The sequence below is a fragment of the Telmatherina bonti genome (genome assembly GCF_933228915.1).
Source record: "Telmatherina bonti genome assembly, chromosome: 11".
Lineage (NCBI taxonomy): Eukaryota > Metazoa > Chordata > Actinopteri > Atheriniformes > Telmatherinidae > Telmatherina > Telmatherina bonti.
This window is the reverse complement of record NC_136629.1, coordinates 27099149-27116732: the sequence shown is the minus strand read 5'-3', so window position 1 is coordinate 27116732 and position 17584 is coordinate 27099149. Positions and strand designations below refer to the sequence as shown.

Below are 17584 nucleotides of genomic sequence, written 5' to 3'. Positions count from 1 at the left end.
CTACAAGCTGATCCAACTTTGACGTAATGTCCTTTAAACAAATCAAAATGAGGCTCAGTAGTGTGTGTGGCCTCCGCGTGTCTGTATGACCTCCCTACAACGCCTACAACAAGGATGTTTTCTTGAGGGATCTCCTCCCAGACCTGGACGAAAGCATCCGCCAACTCCTGGACAGTCCGTGGAGCAACTTGGCGTTGGTGGATGGAGCGAGACATGACGTCCCAGATGTGCTGAATTGGATTCAGGTCTGGGGAACGGGCGGGCCAGTCCATAACGTCAATGCCTTCATGTTGCAGGAACTGCTTACACCCCCCAGCCACATGAGGTCTAGCATTTTCTTGCATTAGGAGGAACCCAGGGCCAACCGCACCAGCATATGGTCCCACAAGGGGTCTGAGGATCTCATCTCGGTACCTAATGACAGTCAGACTACCTCTGGCGAGCACATGGAGGGCTGTGTGGCCCTCCACAGAAATGCCACCCCACACTATTACTGACCCACTGCCAAACCAGTCATGCTGGAGGATGTTGCAGGCAGCAGAATGTTCTCCACGGCGTCTCCAGACTCCAGACTCACGTCTGTCACATGTGCTCAGTGTGAATCTGCTTTCATCTGTGAAGAGCACAGGGCACCAGAGGGGAATTTGCCAATCTCGGTGTTCTCTGGATAATGCCAAACGTCCTGCAAGGTGTTGGACTGTAAGCACAACCCCCACCTGTGGACGTCGGGCCCTCACACCAACCTCATGGAGTCTGTTTCTGACTGTTTGAGCAGACACATGCACATGTGTGGCCTGATGGAGTTAATTTTGCAGGGCTCTGGCAGTGGTCCTCCTGTTCCTTCTCGGACAAAGAAGGAGGTAGCGATCCTGCTGCTCGGTTGTTGCCCTCCCACAGCCTCCTCCACATCTCCTGATGTACTGGCCTGTCTCCTGGTAGCACCTCCATGCTCTGGACACTACGCTGACAGACACAGCAAATCTTCTTGCCCCAGCTCGCATTGATGTGCCATCCTGGATGAGCTGCACTACCTGAGCCACTTTTGTGGGTTGTAGACTCAGTCTCATGCTACCACTAGAGTGAAAGCACCGCCAGCATTCAAAAGTGACCAAACCATCAGTCAGAAAGCATCGGAACTGAGAAGTGGTCTGAGGTCACCACCTGCAGAACCACTCCTTTATTGGGTGCGTTTTGCCAATTGCCTATAATTTTCACCTGTTGTCTATTCCATTTGCACAACAGCATGCGAAATTGATTTTCAATAAGTGTTGCTTCCTAAGTGGACAGTTCGATTTCATAGAAGTGTGGTTGACTTGGAGTTACATTGTGTTGTTTAAGTGTTCCCTTTATTTTTTTTTAACAGTGTATATGCTAATGGAAAGACTTCCTTAAATTGATATTATACTTAGGCATAACAATGTTTCCTTTCCTTATTGTTTCAGAAAATCACTTTCAAATATACGCTGATCATTAAAACCTCTTACAAATAAAGTTATTAAAACCTCACATGTTCTTTCTGAAACATTGACACAACTGTGCTATTTGAGTGACATTAAGAAAAAACTCAATATTGGGCAGGGCTTCATAATGTTATGACTGATGTAGGATGAACTGTTCAGGAAACAGAGTGGAGTTAGTTTGGATTCCAGCAAGTCTTTTACTAATACATTTGTCCTCCACTAGATGTCAACACTGCCTTGCCTCATGTTTCAGGTATTAGTAATTCATCTCACACTGAATATATTCTAAAAAAAAAAAAAAAAAAAAGAAAATTAAAAAAGGGCCAGTTGTAGAAAATAATCTGCCAATATTTGACAGAAATAGTACCTGAAACTGTTTTCAGTGTAATGTTTCAAAAAATGGGATTTTAACACATGCATTTTTCTTAAAACATCCAATAGCCTATAAGATATCTGACTCCAATGTTAGAGCTGATTAAAGAAAATGTTCAACATTTAAAACAGTATTTTATTAGTCTGCCTTCATATTTGTAGATTCAAACATAAAGTCAAAACACAGATGACTGCAGAGGTGTTTCAGGGCCGCTAGATGGCAGTGTCCAGCTTTCTTTTAAACCCCAGCTGACTCCTGACAGCTGGCTGCATCGCCCCGCAACTCTGTGCGGGTAATGGACACACTCATCATCCGTCTGCTCAAAGCAATACCGATGTGATCTTTGTAAAAAAAAAAAAAAAAAAAAATTTTAAAAAAAGACAGCTTTTACTCAGGATAACGAAGTCATTTTATGGTAGGCCTGCTCTAGGCGTAGAAATTCGGCCAGTTGCAAAAAATAAAGTTTGAGAGAAAAGCACCTAAAACTTTAAGCTCCACAGCTTGAATATATCAATTAAAAAAATACCAACCTGTCAGTTCTCTTATGAATTCTGAACATTTGTGTATGTGGTTCTTTACAAAAAAAAAAAGAGAGAGGAAAAACGTTCTCCTTTATTTTTACTACAGAATCAAATACGCAGTCTTTCAGAGACCATTCCTGTCATGTACGCATGTTGGTTACTTTCCATTTCCAGCCCGTACTTTAAAAAAAAAAAAAAAAAAAAAAAAAAAAACCACCTTTTAAAAGCGTGGAAAGAATTAAGAATTAAATTGCATTCTTTGCGGAACTGTCCACTGGTGCTGAAACAATATACAACACATTTAGTTAAAAACGTTGAAAGGATGCATAACTTCAGCTATTAATGGTTTTCTAGAGTGTTTCATTCCACGCTGGGTTTAAAAAAGGGTGTTGCATTATATTAAAAACCTTCACAGATATTACCATAACAATTCAGAAGGCTTATAAAGTATAAGATAAACTTGTACAAGGCACATTCTGCTCCACTCTGATGCAACTGACTGGACAGCAGCGTGGATTTTGTGTTTAATTAGCATAAAAATCTGCTGGCGAGCAGAAGATGCTGTGCGTCACAGCCATCGCTGAAGATGGGAGGGGGAGGGGGGGGGGGGGGGGGGGGGGTACCTTTGGGAGTCAGCAAACTGAAGTGTGTATTCCTTTCACGGCCGACAAAAACCAGACGGGCTGATGTGAAATGATGACTTCGCTCACAGCGTTACAGGTGGCTGGAGACAGCTGGGTGCGTCTGGGAGCCGCGAGGGCGCAGCAAACGGACCTCAAACGGTGAGCGCGCGCTGATGGAGCCGTGGCACTGTGAGCTGAAGGTGAATCCCCAACCTGTGACTGCGCTGTCTGGGACCAGCACGTCACCCCAGTGACGGGATATGAGACAATGAGGCAACAAGGGAGAACGGGGATAAAACGAGTCCAAGTCTCGAAAGTGGAAAAGCGCGTGCGATGACGGACAGCGCAGGGGAAAGAGAAGAGGTAAAACAGCGGAAAGTTATCTAGTTAATCAGGGCTCCCGTTGCTCATAAGACAACAAGTACAGACAGAACATATGTGCCACGCAGACGCAACTCTGTAGTCTGTGGGAGTTGATTTTTTTTTTCAGAAGACAAGAATTTTAGAAAGAAACAAAGAAAATCATGGAGTCGGAGGGAATCACAGAGGGACAAGCCACCAATATGGCACAATCTGCCGCCTCCAAATTGTCCCAGATGGGTGAAAGAACTAAACAACTGGGCAACGTCATTCAAGACCCAGAACGGCAAAAACGGGTCATTCTAGTAATAGTATGTATAGCACTTCTACTAGACAACATGCTTTACATGGTAATTGTGCCAATTATACCCGACTATCTTGCAGAGCTGCAGAAAGCAGCGGATGCGGACGCGCCGCACTCCCACTCCACGAACAGCACCACGCACATAACTAAGGGAAACTTCGACCTACAAATAGGCGTTCTTTTTGCCTCTAAGGCCATCCTGCAGCTCCTGGTGAACCCACTGAGCGGCACGTTTATAGACAGGGTAGGATATGATATCCCACTTTTCATCGGACTCAACATCATGTTTCTCTCCACCCTTACTTTTGCTTTTGCTGAAAACTACGCGACTCTATTCCTGGCGCGCAGCATACAGGGCCTCGGCTCAGCTTTCGCGGACACTTCGGGGATCGCGCTGATTGCTGACAAGTTCACGGAGGAGACAGAGAGAAGCAAAGCACTTGGTATTGCTTTGGCTTTCATTTCCTTTGGGAGCCTCGTGGCACCCCCTTTTGGAGGGGTCCTCTATGAGTTCGCCGGAAAGCGGGTGCCCTTTCTTATTCTAGCCTGCGTTTGTCTCGCTGATGGTGTGTTGTGTCTGACTGTGCTGAAACCCTTCTCCAACAGAGAAAGAGAAAACATGCCAGTGGGCACCCCTATTTACAAACTGATGATAGATCCATATATTGCTGTGGTAGCTGGAGCTCTTACCATCTGTAACATCCCTCTTGCCTTCCTTGAGCCCACTATCGCCAAGTGGATGGAGGAAAACATGCATTCCAACGAGTGGGAGATCGGCATGACATGGTTCCCCGCATTTTTTCCTCACGTCTTAGGTGTATATCTCACTGTGAAATTAGCCGCAAAATACCCTCATCTGCAGTGGTTCTACGGGGCAATAGGTATGGTGTTCATAGGTGCGAGTTCATGCACAGTGCCAGCCTGTAAAAACTTTGGACAGCTCATGATTCCGCTCTGTGGCATCTGCTTTGGCATCGCCTTCGTGGACACAGCGCTCCTCCCGACTCTGGGTTTCCTCGTGGATGTGCGCCACGTGTCAGTGTATGGCAGTGTGTATGCCATTGCAGACATTTCTTACTGTTTGGCTTATGCCATGGGGCCTGTAGTCGCGGGACAGATAGTGCACGACCTTGGCTTCGTTCAGCTTAACTTGGGCATGGGGCTCGCCAACATGCTTTACGCACCGGCGCTCCTTCTGCTGAAGAACGTGACACAAATGAAGCCTTCTTTCTCTGAGCGAAACATGCTACTGGAGGATGGCCCCACGGGACTGTACGATACAATTAAGATGGAGCAAAGAGAGAAGAAGAGAAAGGGCTTATGTACAACGATCGACGAGAATGGCATTGAGACTTTTGCTCAGCGGTCGTACTCGGAGGAGTCATCAGGAGGAGAGTACGCGTAAAATACCTTTAAATGAGTGTAAAACTTTTTAAGTGCCCATGTAGAGGTGTGTGTATCCTGTCCAATTCAATCAGCGGCATATCACCATTTTGATTGTGTAGCAATGTCAGTTATTTTCTGCTTGTCGTGACGATTCCTAAAGGTTTTGTCAAGTCGAGTGATTTCAGGCTTGTGCGCTTTGTGAGAGAATTATAAAAGAAATGGTCATTAGTAGCCTATTTGTCTCTGTATCAGATGCTGACTCATGACGTCTTCAGGGAATATTGTGTAAATGCATTTTTTAAACAAAAGGGAAAAAAAGAACGATTGCAGTGTAAGAGTATTTTATTGTAATCTATTTATTTCGCTGGTAAATTAAATATGCAAAATTGTGTGTTACACGACTGTTTAAGAAAGGTTTAATCTAATTGGAATATACGTCTTGTTGATTGTTTATTCTATTTATTTTCATAATATGCTTCTGGAATGCAAAGCCTGAATATAATAAGATCTGTGACTGTACAGACATGTAATTACATGTAAATAATTAAATCAGTATAATGTCAACTCGTTTATTGTCTTAATTTCTTTTGGTATTTAATTAAATTCTTTATTTTGGTACATGATTATTTATTATTTCCTCACAAAGTGTATTTTTTTTAAAAGGAAAGTTTCCTTATTATACAGTGGATCCTAAACTGGTGGCAGTAGACTAATGCATTCTGCCTCTGGACACACATTAACTTAAAAAATAAAATAGAATATTAAAGATCAAATGGATGCATTTTTATGAATATTATTCTTTAAAAAAAAAAAAAAAAGATTATCATGTCTCTTAAATTTTATATTAATTCTTCAAATAAAAATTTAGTTGGGGCCAAAATATATGAACAATTTTATGAATTCCCCTATGATTAATGTAGAGTGAATAATTAAGAATTTGGAGACGCATTTATGTGTCCAAAATAATATTAATCACCCAGAGCCAAGTAAAACTGACGCAGAAGTAGTCCATGTGCGCCAAGATTGCTCTAGAATAGTGTTGAAAGTTAATAACCAAAACAATGTATCTGTGCAAACTCCTTCGTCACTGTTGTCTTGCACAGTGTGTGCGTATCTGTGGCGCTCCGTCAGAGTGTAAATAAGGTGGACCGTACAACTGAGATGCCAAATAAACTTCTCGACGAATAGCAGGACTTCTGGGAGGAGCTTGCTGCTGCTAGGATGCTGAGGTACCCTCTCAGCATCTCTCTTGAAGCGAGGGGAGTCTTGCTCATGCTGTGCGCAGGGGACTGAAGGAAGATCCAAATGATAAAAGATGGAAGAAGGAAAAATGTGAAGAAGTTCTCAAAGAAACTGACCAAAGTAAAGATGGACCAAGCCAAGCTTCTTGCTTGAACCAGAAGATCAACTGGGACGTATTTTCTTTGCTGTGTTGTGAGTACAAGGTTATTTATTTTTGCCCTGGTTTGTTTTAATTAGCTTTAATTAACATTTACCATCACAATTTTTTAATGTCTTTATTATCAGGTGAAAAAATCTATAAAAAACCTGTAAAGGTGTTTGGATTTTTAGTAACACTTTACAGTTAGGGACACAGATAAGCTTAATTAGATAGCTTCTACAGAGCAAATCATGAATGTTTATTAATGACAACCTCATCTTTACATTCCTCTGGAGATTCTATGAAATGGCTAATCAATCACTGAAAATTATGAACTCATCAGATCCAATAGGTAATGATTGATCAATGTTTTTTTAATGATTGCTTACATATTAAATGAGTGATAAATGAACCAGGGACTGCTCAATTACTTATTGCTTGTCAATAATGCCCCTGATCATTCATAATACAGGACCGGGTATTAAGTAATGATGAGTTTCTTATTAACACACTGTGTATCAATGAATCACGTGGTCATGATTGGTTTACCTGGGAATCAATGATGCTTATTTCTGTCCTGGAGAATGCGTCATATGAACTAACTGGAGACCAGCAACAAATCTGGAACTTCCTTTTTCTATTTCCGTTTGCATTTGTTTTGTAATCTGGTCAACCAGTAGTTTTCCTGTACTTCACATTAGTAATATTTTTTGTGTGCCCTAAAGTAAAGTGAAAATTAATACTGACTACTTGAAAGGTACCGAATCCTTATTTACCAATTCCTGTTTTACTGATCCCCTTTGGTGCATCACCCCAACAGATAAATAAGATACATTTGTTAAATTTTGAGTAGATAAAAACCTACTTACTATGTCAACATTAATATAAACGTTTATAACAGTTCTACATAATTTCTGGAAAATCAGTCCCAAGGTTAAGTGTGGTTCATGACAGGATAACAATAAAGCAAAAAATTCAGGATTAGATTATGTACTTCAAAAGTTTGCTTCTTTACATGTTTAACAATGAAGAATTCCCTGCATGTGGTTTTGGCAGGGCTTGGTGTTGAGGATGCCATCATCTATCTGCTTCAGCTTTCTCTTCTGGACAAAGCAGCCAGTCTGAATTATGCTCTTGGAGTCTTTCAGTGGGTTTAACATTATTCGCCCTATTGCTGTGTAAAAAGAGGCAGCATTTTCAGGCAGTTATCTGATTTGTTAAATGGACGACAGTTTTTCAGTATAAAAGCTTGTGTGTCTGAGACGGTAGTAATCAGCACAGGAGCACCACAGGGGGCTGTATTCTCGCCATTTCTCTTCATGCTGTACACAGTGATCCTTAATTCTGGTCCTTGATGCCGGTCTGCTGCAGATTTTCCAGCAGTCCCTGCAAAAAACACACTTCTTTCAAATTAATGTGTATTTAGCAGACATGTGCTGAGCTTGTCTGAGTCTGAGTTAGGTGTTTCCCTGCAGGGACAATTGGAAAACCAGATGGCAGCCTTCAAGGACCAGGACTGAGAAATGCTCAGGCGCCTCTAGAGTTGTGTGGTGTATCAATGATGGAGAAAAAGTTGTACAGCTGAGAACTGGTCAACCAGTTTGTGACATAATGTACCATATGTAAGTGTGTTAATTTTATAAATGTAAATAAAATATCCTAATTTCTAACTAAATTACATTTTAATTGTTCAAGGTAAAAAAAAAAATCCACATAATTAGAAGGAAACTAGGTTGAACTAGCAAAAACTTTTACATTGAAATCCCACCATGGAACTTTGACATATTTTCTCAGTGTGGCACCTCTTAAAGGCAGAGTATGTAAGATTTTTAATATTTTAAACATAAATTAACTAAAAAAAAATGACCTCATTCAGAATTAGAAACTTTTTGAAACATGTAAGTTTTAGTCTGTCCATTTTTGATGCGTTTTTAAATTTCAACTTTAATTAATCACAAAGACCCTTATTCAATGTTTTACGGGCCGTAAAACCTCTAGTACATTTTTCCACCTGTAGAGTGAGTATAACCCAATTTATTGAAGAACGGCTCTGGGTTATAGCTCAGAAGCGATTCCTGCCTTCGTCGGGAGCTGGCAAGGGGAAGGGGGGGCGTTCATGCCGCCGAAGGGGGGTTGCGCTATCGCATTTCAACTGATTTTCTGTGGAGGAGCTGAGCTTGCAGAGAAACTTGCTGCTTCTGGTAAAAAGAATAAAAAAGGAGTTTCAAGACACTATGACAAGATGTGTGTCAAAACTAGAAAGATTTTGGTGTCATCTTCACACGCTGGAGACAGCTACGTGGAAACAACGGTCTGAACTCTGAAGAAGAGTTAGCAACGTTGCTACCGGTAAGTTGGAATTTACCATAGAAATTTACACACAGTTAGCTGCTAGCTGTAAGGGAGTCCCTGGTTGTGTTACTATACTGTTCTGTGAGAACAAATTGAATTGAATTGAACTGGACAAATGTTATTTTGGCACTTAACCGCTGGATAAATGGTGATATGAAAAGAAGCTGCTGTGTTAGTTGTTTTATTGACCACAAAGTTAGTTTTTCTACATAAAAGAAAAACAATGATATGTAACAGGCCTCTACTGGAGCAAAACTGTACAGTTTGACTAACGTCCTGGATCTGGGAGTTCATTTATAAAATAGACCATATCAATAATAACTACAGGTGGTGTATGTAGGGAAAACAAGTATTGCAGTGCAAAAACTTCCAGATTTATGAAGCAGCGCGCATGTTCTGCCTGTTTCCTTTATAAATCAGTATCAGGGCTGTGTCAACATTCAGGCTCTGCGCACGTCAAAGTGTGCAGACTGTGTAGTAGTTCACATTCTTTTTGTGTGTGTGTGTGTGTGTGTGTGTCTTGTCCAGAATTTAAGCAAGCACAATGATGGTCTGGATCATCCGTTTGCTGAAAATCTCAATCCGTTTGCTGAAAATCTCAATCTACTTAGCGCTGAATTCATCCGACAATTTGCCAACTTTGAAGCCAAAAAATATAGATTTGAACTTTTTAGCAACCCGTTTGCGGTTGACATGAAAAGTGTACCAACCAACCTCCAAATGGAGCTTACTGAGCTACAATGTAATGACACGCTCAAGTCAAAGTATGACTGTCGGTGCTGCACAATTTCCACCTTATCCCCCCGACACGCTGCCCCAACTCCGTGCCCAAGTTGCACAAATGCTCTCTATGTTCGGCAGCACATATCTGTGTGAGCAACTGTTTTCTTTGATGAAGATGAACAAAACACAGGAGTCGTCTCACTGATGAACACCTTCATTCTGTTCTGAGGATTTCCTCAGCTCAGAGCCTAACTCCACAAATTGATGCACATGCATGTAAAAAGCGATGCCAAGTTTCTGGATTGGACCCATGTGCATCATCAGAGTAAATGGAAGCAAACTAAACTGGATAAATGTGATTTTATTTACTGAAAAGTATAGTCTGTTCAGAGTTGAAAGAGATCTTTTTTTTTCTTTTTTAGGTGTTGGCCTTGATGGCTTGTGATTGACAGATTTAGGTTACAAATAAAAAGAATATAAAGTTCCAGATATATATGCCTGATATCTATTTCTTTTTTTCTTTTTTCTTTTTTAAAAACCTCTTCTGGGTTCAATCTTCAAGCAAAACAGGCTATTATCTAATATATGAAAATGTTTAAGACAGTACTGTATCTCAAAGTAAAATAAAAACATAAATAATATCCATCACTTTTGTCACTTTCGACCCTCTACTTTGTTCCTCTTTTTAATTCTGGCCCTCTGTGAATTTGAGTATGACACCCCTGGTCCAGGAGTTGGTGGATGATTTACTCCAGGTCTGGGAGGAGATCCCTCAGGAGAACATCCGCCGCCTCATCAGGAGCATGACCAGGCATTGTAGGGAGGTCATACAGGCACGCGGAGGCCACACACTACCTAGCCTCATTTTGACTTGTTTAAAGGACATTACATCAAAGTTGGATCAGCCTGTAGTGTGTTTTTCCACTTTAGTTTTGAGTATAACTCCAAATCCAGACCTCCATGGGTTGAGACGTTTGATTTTCATTGATAAGTTGTGTGTGAAATTGTTGTCAGCACATTCAGCTATGGAAAGAACAAAGTATTTAATAAAAAATATTTCATTCATTCAGATCTACAACATGTTATTTAGTGTTCCCTTTACTTTTCGGAACAGTGCATATATATATATATATATATATATATATATATATATATATATATATATATATATATATATATATATATATATATATATATATATATATATATATATATATATATATATATATATGCAGTGAATGACTTTGCCAATAGAAGGCACTCCAACAGTGACACAAGTACCAAGTGTCCAACAACTACATGTCTTGTTAGTTTACAACCTTTTCTTCATCCAGTACAGCAGGGCTCTGTTGTATCTGGTCCAGACAATGCAGCAGTTACAGCAATGCAACTTATTGCCCGTTTCTTGCCAGAAATAACAACATAATATTCCACTTCACTGTTTCCAGACGTATTCAGGAGTTGCCGTACAAGAGATAACTCTGCATCTGTATAAAATAGATGTAGTTTGAAGATTAACAAAGCAGTTTTAACTGTAGTGCTGTTACGTGATGTTTTTCTCTCCCATCAGCTAGCTAGTCACCTTCCACATAGTTGGCCCAAAGCTTGACAGTACTAGCTAAACAGTATACATATATATATATGTATAGAGAGAGAGAGAGAGATAGATATATATAGATATATATGTACTTGGTACTTGTGTCACCGTTGGAGCGCCTTCTATTGGCAAAGCGGCACAGATTTGTGAATCGGTTAAGATGGTCACCCTTCAGAAACCAATAAAACTGACCACAAGTACAAATGACATAGTACTTGGAAAAATGTAACTGTTCATATAATTGGGATTCAGATAAATGTTATGTCATGAATCATTTATCTAGAATAGCCAATGAATACCTCAATTAAACGTTTCCAATATGACAGAGTCATGTGTTACTATTAACATGACAATAGGTTAATAGTAAAATAAAAAACTTTGTATATATATTTAATTTCATGGCCATGTAAAGATACCGTAGCAAAATGTGATATTTGTCAACACTAACAGGTGGTGTTGAACTATTTCTGTGTGCTCTGATACAGGAGTTCCTCCAAGTTGTAAGAAGCCTGTGACATGTGTGTAGGGGCAGCCAACATGTACAATGGTCAAAAATTGGTGTGGTAAGACTGCAGGGATTTCCTCAGTTTACACATTTGTGTTTGGAAATGCTTTCACGCCTTTAACATGCAACTTCTTCTTTCTAGCAGGCGGAAATGCTCTCTCCCAAGCCACTCATCTTCACCTGCAAGCGCAGAGCAAACATGATCCAGAGACTAACCTCATAGATGCAGGAAACGCCTTCAATAAAGCAGATAGACAAGGTACTCTTTCTCAACACGAGAGGGTGTGTTTAGCTGCTGATAGTACCTGTTTTAGAGTCTACTGTGTCATCTCATGTTACATGTAGAATATTGTCTTTCATGGTTACAGGAAGAGGAAACAAATAAAAACCCTGCTAACCATAAATCGAAATAATTTTTGCTATTTGAACACGCTTTGATTTTTGCTCAGTTAGTTTCAGGGCTGCAATTTTGTTTCCTTTTGTTTATTCTATCAGTTAATCAAGTTATTGGATGAGATATGTTTTAGACTCAATGAAAATTAATAATAAATAGTTAGAAATCTTAAGAGTTGAGGACATTATAGTCCTAAAAGTCTTATAATCCACCACTTACTAGTTTTCTTTTTATGATAATTGGATCAATTAAAATGATCTGATTCTTAAACAGTCAAATTGAACTCATCAGTGTCGTTAAGTGGCAAATTAAAACAACTTGTTTAATCCGTTATCATCTGTTTGCATCTCTCATACCGTCTCCTATATTTTAAGCAACTGCGTTCCTAATAAAGCCTGTTATGTACATGTATCCCTCTTTAGACAGTACAATGAGTCAGAAATAATGTACAAAAGTAGTTTCTAATTAAACACCTCAACCATCACTGATTATAAAACATGGCACCATCTGACAAAAACCCCTTAGACCAACTCTGCCTGATTCCACATGTACTTTCTTTTGAAACGATTAATTTTTAGTTGACATTCACAGAATATTTGTGGGAGGAGACGAGCTACTTAAACTTCATTGGACTGTAAGAACATTTGTTAAACCCACTAAATGCAAGAAGCAGTTTTTTCATTGTTTAGAGCAGTGACAACAGACTCAGATAAACAGGACGTACCAGGTTGGGACTTTTTTTTCATTAACAAAAAAAAAAAAACAAAAAAAAAACAGTCACAGCTTTAACGTGGGAAACAGTCCCAATATCAGTCTCCTTGGTACTTATATTTCTCATCAGAAAAAGAAACAATATATAGTTTTTTGTAAAGTTGTTTTATGTTACAGTTCCATCCATAAATTCTTGACTGGTGATCATCTCAATCATTCATACTGTCCATGCAGTGCTTCTTTCTGTCATACAGTTGCTGTTTCAGTGTTAATTGCGGTCATCATGCTCTCAGTTTGGAGAGGAAAGGGTACCTTTCCTAATCAAGGAAATGCTGTTCAGAAAACTTCCTCAACTGTCTAAGAAAAAAATCCTCAGCCTGAAAGATCCAGTATCACTTTAATTCTGGGTCAGTTGCAGCAATGTTTCCTTTCACAGTGCTGTTAGATAGAAATCTGAAATCAGGAACTAGCAATTATTTGAATTCCACCAAACAAAGATCTGCATCTGTACCGCCGTGAATTTTGTTCCTTTGCAGAAAAGAGATTTTAATCTTTGCTTGGCTTGAATTTTACTGTGTAAATGTTTTGCTTCAGTTCTAATTTACTCGTCAAACATGAAAAATACACGATAACTCAAACGTTACATGAAGTGTAAGATTGGCAGACAAACAGTTAATGGCTTCAGTTTCCAGTGAAACTGGCTAATTGTGGTGGTGAAAATATGTTACCTAGTGTGTGCAAGGAATTTTTGTATTTTTAAGCATGCCTTGTGAACAGTGTTAGGGATAAAAAAAAAATAATCTCACCTTGAACACGCTGGCTCTCCAAGTTTACTCTCATTAACCTTTCTTCAATTTTTTTTGTAATTATAATCATTATTAATTGTTTTGATTTGGTTGACATCAATACGCACTTTATCTCAACAGAGGCCATAAACTGCCTAAACCGAGCTATCGAGATATACATGGATATAGTGAGTTTATTTTATTTTGTGTTTCTGACGTATTCTAATAGATTTCATGAAGCGTTATGTTTTGATTTGATTTTTTTTTTTTTTTTTTTTTTTTTTTTTTAATTTTTCTTTATTTATTCTTTTTGGGGACATTTCACCATTGCAGCCAAACACCACATCAGCATTGCTGAGATTTACGAGATCGAGCTGGTTGACATCAACAAGGTCAGATATAAAAATAAAAACTTTGTTTTGTTTTTGTTTCAATGTTTTGTTTGATTGTCGTATCGTATTCAGCTGAAAGTCATCTCTGTTTCAGGCCATTGCTCATTATGAGTAGGCAGCGGATTATTATAAAGATGAAGAATCCACCAGGTAACTGTCATACTAGAAGTATAAGTTTTGCACAAAACTATAAGTTTTAACCCTTAAATTAAATTAAACTTCAGACAGACTGGTCAACCAGCCATATGCAGGCAAGATTGTGGGCACTGCCCTGCAGACCGCACTTTTTGGGGATGCCTTGTTCTTAACTCTTTTTGGGAAGGTGTACATCAGATGATTAAAATGTTCTTTATTTTGACATAAAATTTACATGTGTATCCTTTTATCTAGAAAACATAAATCAAAAGTTGTCCACAGCTGATAAATACTTTTTAAAAATCTTTATGACAGCAAACAAAAAAGCTATAACTAAGCACTGGCTTAGCAAAGACCCACCTACTATAAAACAGTATATGGCCATAGTCAATAATATTTATAATATGGAATGCTTGACTTTTAACTTGAGAATCCAAAAAGAAAAGGGTAATACCTTTTGGGAAAAATGGAAAATATATTTAAGAGACAGGGGCAATACTTGAAAGAATTATTGTACCTTCTTTCTTTTCTTTCCCTCTGCTTTTGGGAGAGAATATGTTTTTTCTTTAGTTTATTGTAGAAGTAGAATTTGGGTGTTGTGGATGAATCAGAGATGACGGTTTTTCAGGTTTGAGTGGCTTCATTATCAAATCGGTGACAGCTCCTTTAAACTGTAACATTTGTCTGTGCTTTTTATTGGATTTATTTACCTCTCTTAAACCACAGTTTGTCTACTTGTGTTCTTTTTGTATAGTTTTTCTTTTGGAAAATAAATAATGACTCCAATAAAAATAAAGTATAAAAAAACCTACAAGTATTGGGCATCAAATGAGGCAGCAACTTTGGCAGTAGGTTGTGTCAGTAACATCAGCATTAGCGCTTAACTTATGAGACATTACAGCAGTACTGTTTCCTTTTGAACAGTGTATGAAAACCATAAAACTAAACCAGATAAGTTGCTAATTGTTCTTTTGATATTTACATGAATTAGAGGTACTGCATTTATTACACACAAACCAGCCGAACCTGTGCGAAAGGTTTTAGGGAGTCAGGTTAGCTTTGGTCTGTAGCCGATTAGCTTACTGCAACATTTGCACAACAGGCAAAGAGCTAACTTACTGGTCTGATACTGCCGAGGCGAACAGAGAATACGTTTTGCATCCACATTGTTCTTTCATGAGACTCAAACCAGCCAAGTCTTTGCCGAAGTCGACTTGTGTCTTTCCTCTGGAGTGATCTCCAGAGGGTCTCTTTCTGGACCCTCTGACAATGTTTTCACCTTCTTACTTCATTCAGCCATGACAAACTTTAGTTGGAAGAGGAGGAAAACGTAGCACAACGTAGACCCCTCTGTTTATATCGTAATGCAAAGCGCTCCAGGTCACATGATCCAATAAGAGACGGATCCATTAATGTCTGGTTTTTGAGGAGGGCAGCCTCCTTGGAGCGCCAGCACACATCAACACTGTGTACTGATCCCAGAAATCATTCATTGTTATTTACATTAGGCTGATGTTTAGTTACACAAAAGTTACACAGTATCCCTTTAATTTATTATGTCGGCTGAGAAACGTCTGTTTTCTCCCTTTTTAGTTCCGCAAACAAGTGCCTTCTGAAAGACACTTGCAGCTCAGCTGGAGCAGTACCAAAAAGCTATCAAGATCTATGAACAGGTGAGGTGATGCTTTTTTCACACACCACATTTAACATCAGGGTTCGTTATGGTCAAGAAAACCTAACCTGTAGTGTCTGGTTTTAGGTTGGAACCTATGCAATGGACAGCACGCTTCCAAAGTACAGCGCCAAGGACCACTTCTTCAAAGCAGCACTCTGTCACTTCTGTGTAGATATGTTTAACACAAAGGTGAAATATGACTCGTGTCTTCTGTAGCTGCTGTAACTCAAGCTGATGCTTTAATATTCACCCTGTTGTCGTCCCGCTTGCTGTGCAGAAGTAGGAAGAAATGTTTCCGGCCTTTTCAGGCTCAAGAGAGTGCAAGCTGATGAAAGTGTCGTGATGCTTTTTCTTTCCTTTTTTTGTATAAATAATTCTTCCTTCTTCTGCACAGCAGTATGTTTTTGTAATATAATATTTCCAATTTGTAAACAGAAACTTCTAGATGTATATGAAGAACAGAATGAGCTTACACCGATTTTGTAAGATGAGTGAGTGGAAGCACAGTGGCTCACCACTGTGCTTCTCCGCATCAAGAAAACCATGCAGGATGACGAGAGTGACTTTCGACGACTCGCCTTGCGATTCCTCCTGAAGCCATCGGTGACCAATTTGCATCCTTCTTCTTGCCTTTAGCCTCTCACTTCCATTCAAGCAACATTTTCGTGTTTCTGCCTTGCCATTTCCAGTATTTCTTGTCTTTCAATCCACTCAAAACAATCGTCTCAAGTCTTTATACGACAGGTATGAACACGACAACACTACTGTTCTCCTGACTGCACTCTGTTAGGTTTTGGATCAATATTCATACCAGCAGACTAATGTTACTATGTTTTCTTGGTTTTATGACAGCTAAGTGGATGCTAGCTGTTCAACCATTTGGATTAAGAAATATAGTTTCCAAAATGTGCTTTAGAATAAAGCAAACAACCCAAACTGCAGATATTGACGAACGCTGTCACCTTGTTTTTGGTTCCTCTGAAGGTCATATTTTGGGGAGTCCTAATTAAACAGCACTTCATCTCAGGCGCAGATATCTGCAGTTATTCCACAGAAAGTAACCTCTCTGCCTTATACTGCTCTCAGGACAGCTAGATTTAATTAAAGAAAAAAATCATAAATATCAGTAATAATGCTTTATCCAGCATTAATGATTCACTTGCTTACCATTTTTGTCACTTCCATTTAAAGCGATTTTTATTCCAGAAATGGGCCAAAAGGGCCGCCATCTGTGAGCATTTGCATGGTTTGGAATGGATGAGGAACCTTCGAAGAGGTTTTCCATTGTAATCAAGTGTGCTTGTTATTGTTTAATCTAAAACCAGGCTGAATAAACTCTATTTTTTACCGCCTGCAAGAGATGCAATACATGGAAGGAAAAAAGAGCTTTACTGATCTGAACACTGCGCTCATGTTACCCTCCTGATTTTGTCAGAGAATTGGTCTTCAACAATTTGTGTTTTTTCGTGTAAAACAATTGAATAAACCTGTGTACATCGTCCTGGGCGTGTTTTTGTGGGTTTGTGTCAAACGTTTTGAGGTGAAGACACACACCTAATTCCAGTTCTTATCAGTCACTCCGTGTGTGCTTGTATACCAAATGTGCGTCAGAAAAATGTATGATGCTACTTTTTAGTGTGTTTCTATCTGGTTGCTGATATGTGATGCCTCTCATGTGTGAACCAATCACAACCAAGTAATTCATTGATGCACAATATTTTAATCTGTTCTTTGGTATGCCATCATTACTTGCTACATAGGCCAGTGTTAAAAATGATCAGGGACATACTCCTTGATTAATGAAAAATACGGTAACTGAGCTGTCCCTGTTCATCCTAACTAATTATTAAGAAAAAATTCATTAATCATTACCTATTTATTAGTATTAGGTAAGGATTTCATCATTT

At 39.2% G+C, this 17584-nt stretch overlaps 1 protein-coding gene and 1 pseudogene across 2 annotated transcripts; both read left to right on the top strand.

Annotated features, from left to right (window-relative positions):
* Positions 1 to 3501: 3501 nt before the first annotated feature.
* slc18a3a (solute carrier family 18 member 3a) lies at positions 3502 to 5046 on the top strand (the record flags this gene model as incomplete). Its single annotated transcript, XM_079248455.1, has 1 exon — positions 3502 to 5046. One exon carries the CDS (start codon positions 3502 to 3504, stop codon positions 5044 to 5046), a length of 1545 nt encoding a protein of 514 aa, XP_079104581.1.
* A 6194-nt stretch (positions 5047 to 11240) lies between these two features.
* Positions 11241 to 15893, top strand: LOC306762357 (alpha-soluble NSF attachment protein-like; annotated as a pseudogene). The gene is made up of 8 exons: positions 11241 to 11277; positions 11586 to 11643; positions 11728 to 11844; positions 13617 to 13663; positions 13790 to 13867; positions 13962 to 14017; positions 15596 to 15675; positions 15762 to 15893. The product of its transcript is annotated as an alpha-soluble NSF attachment protein-like (transcript).
* The last annotated feature ends 1691 nt before the right edge of the window (positions 15894 to 17584 follow it).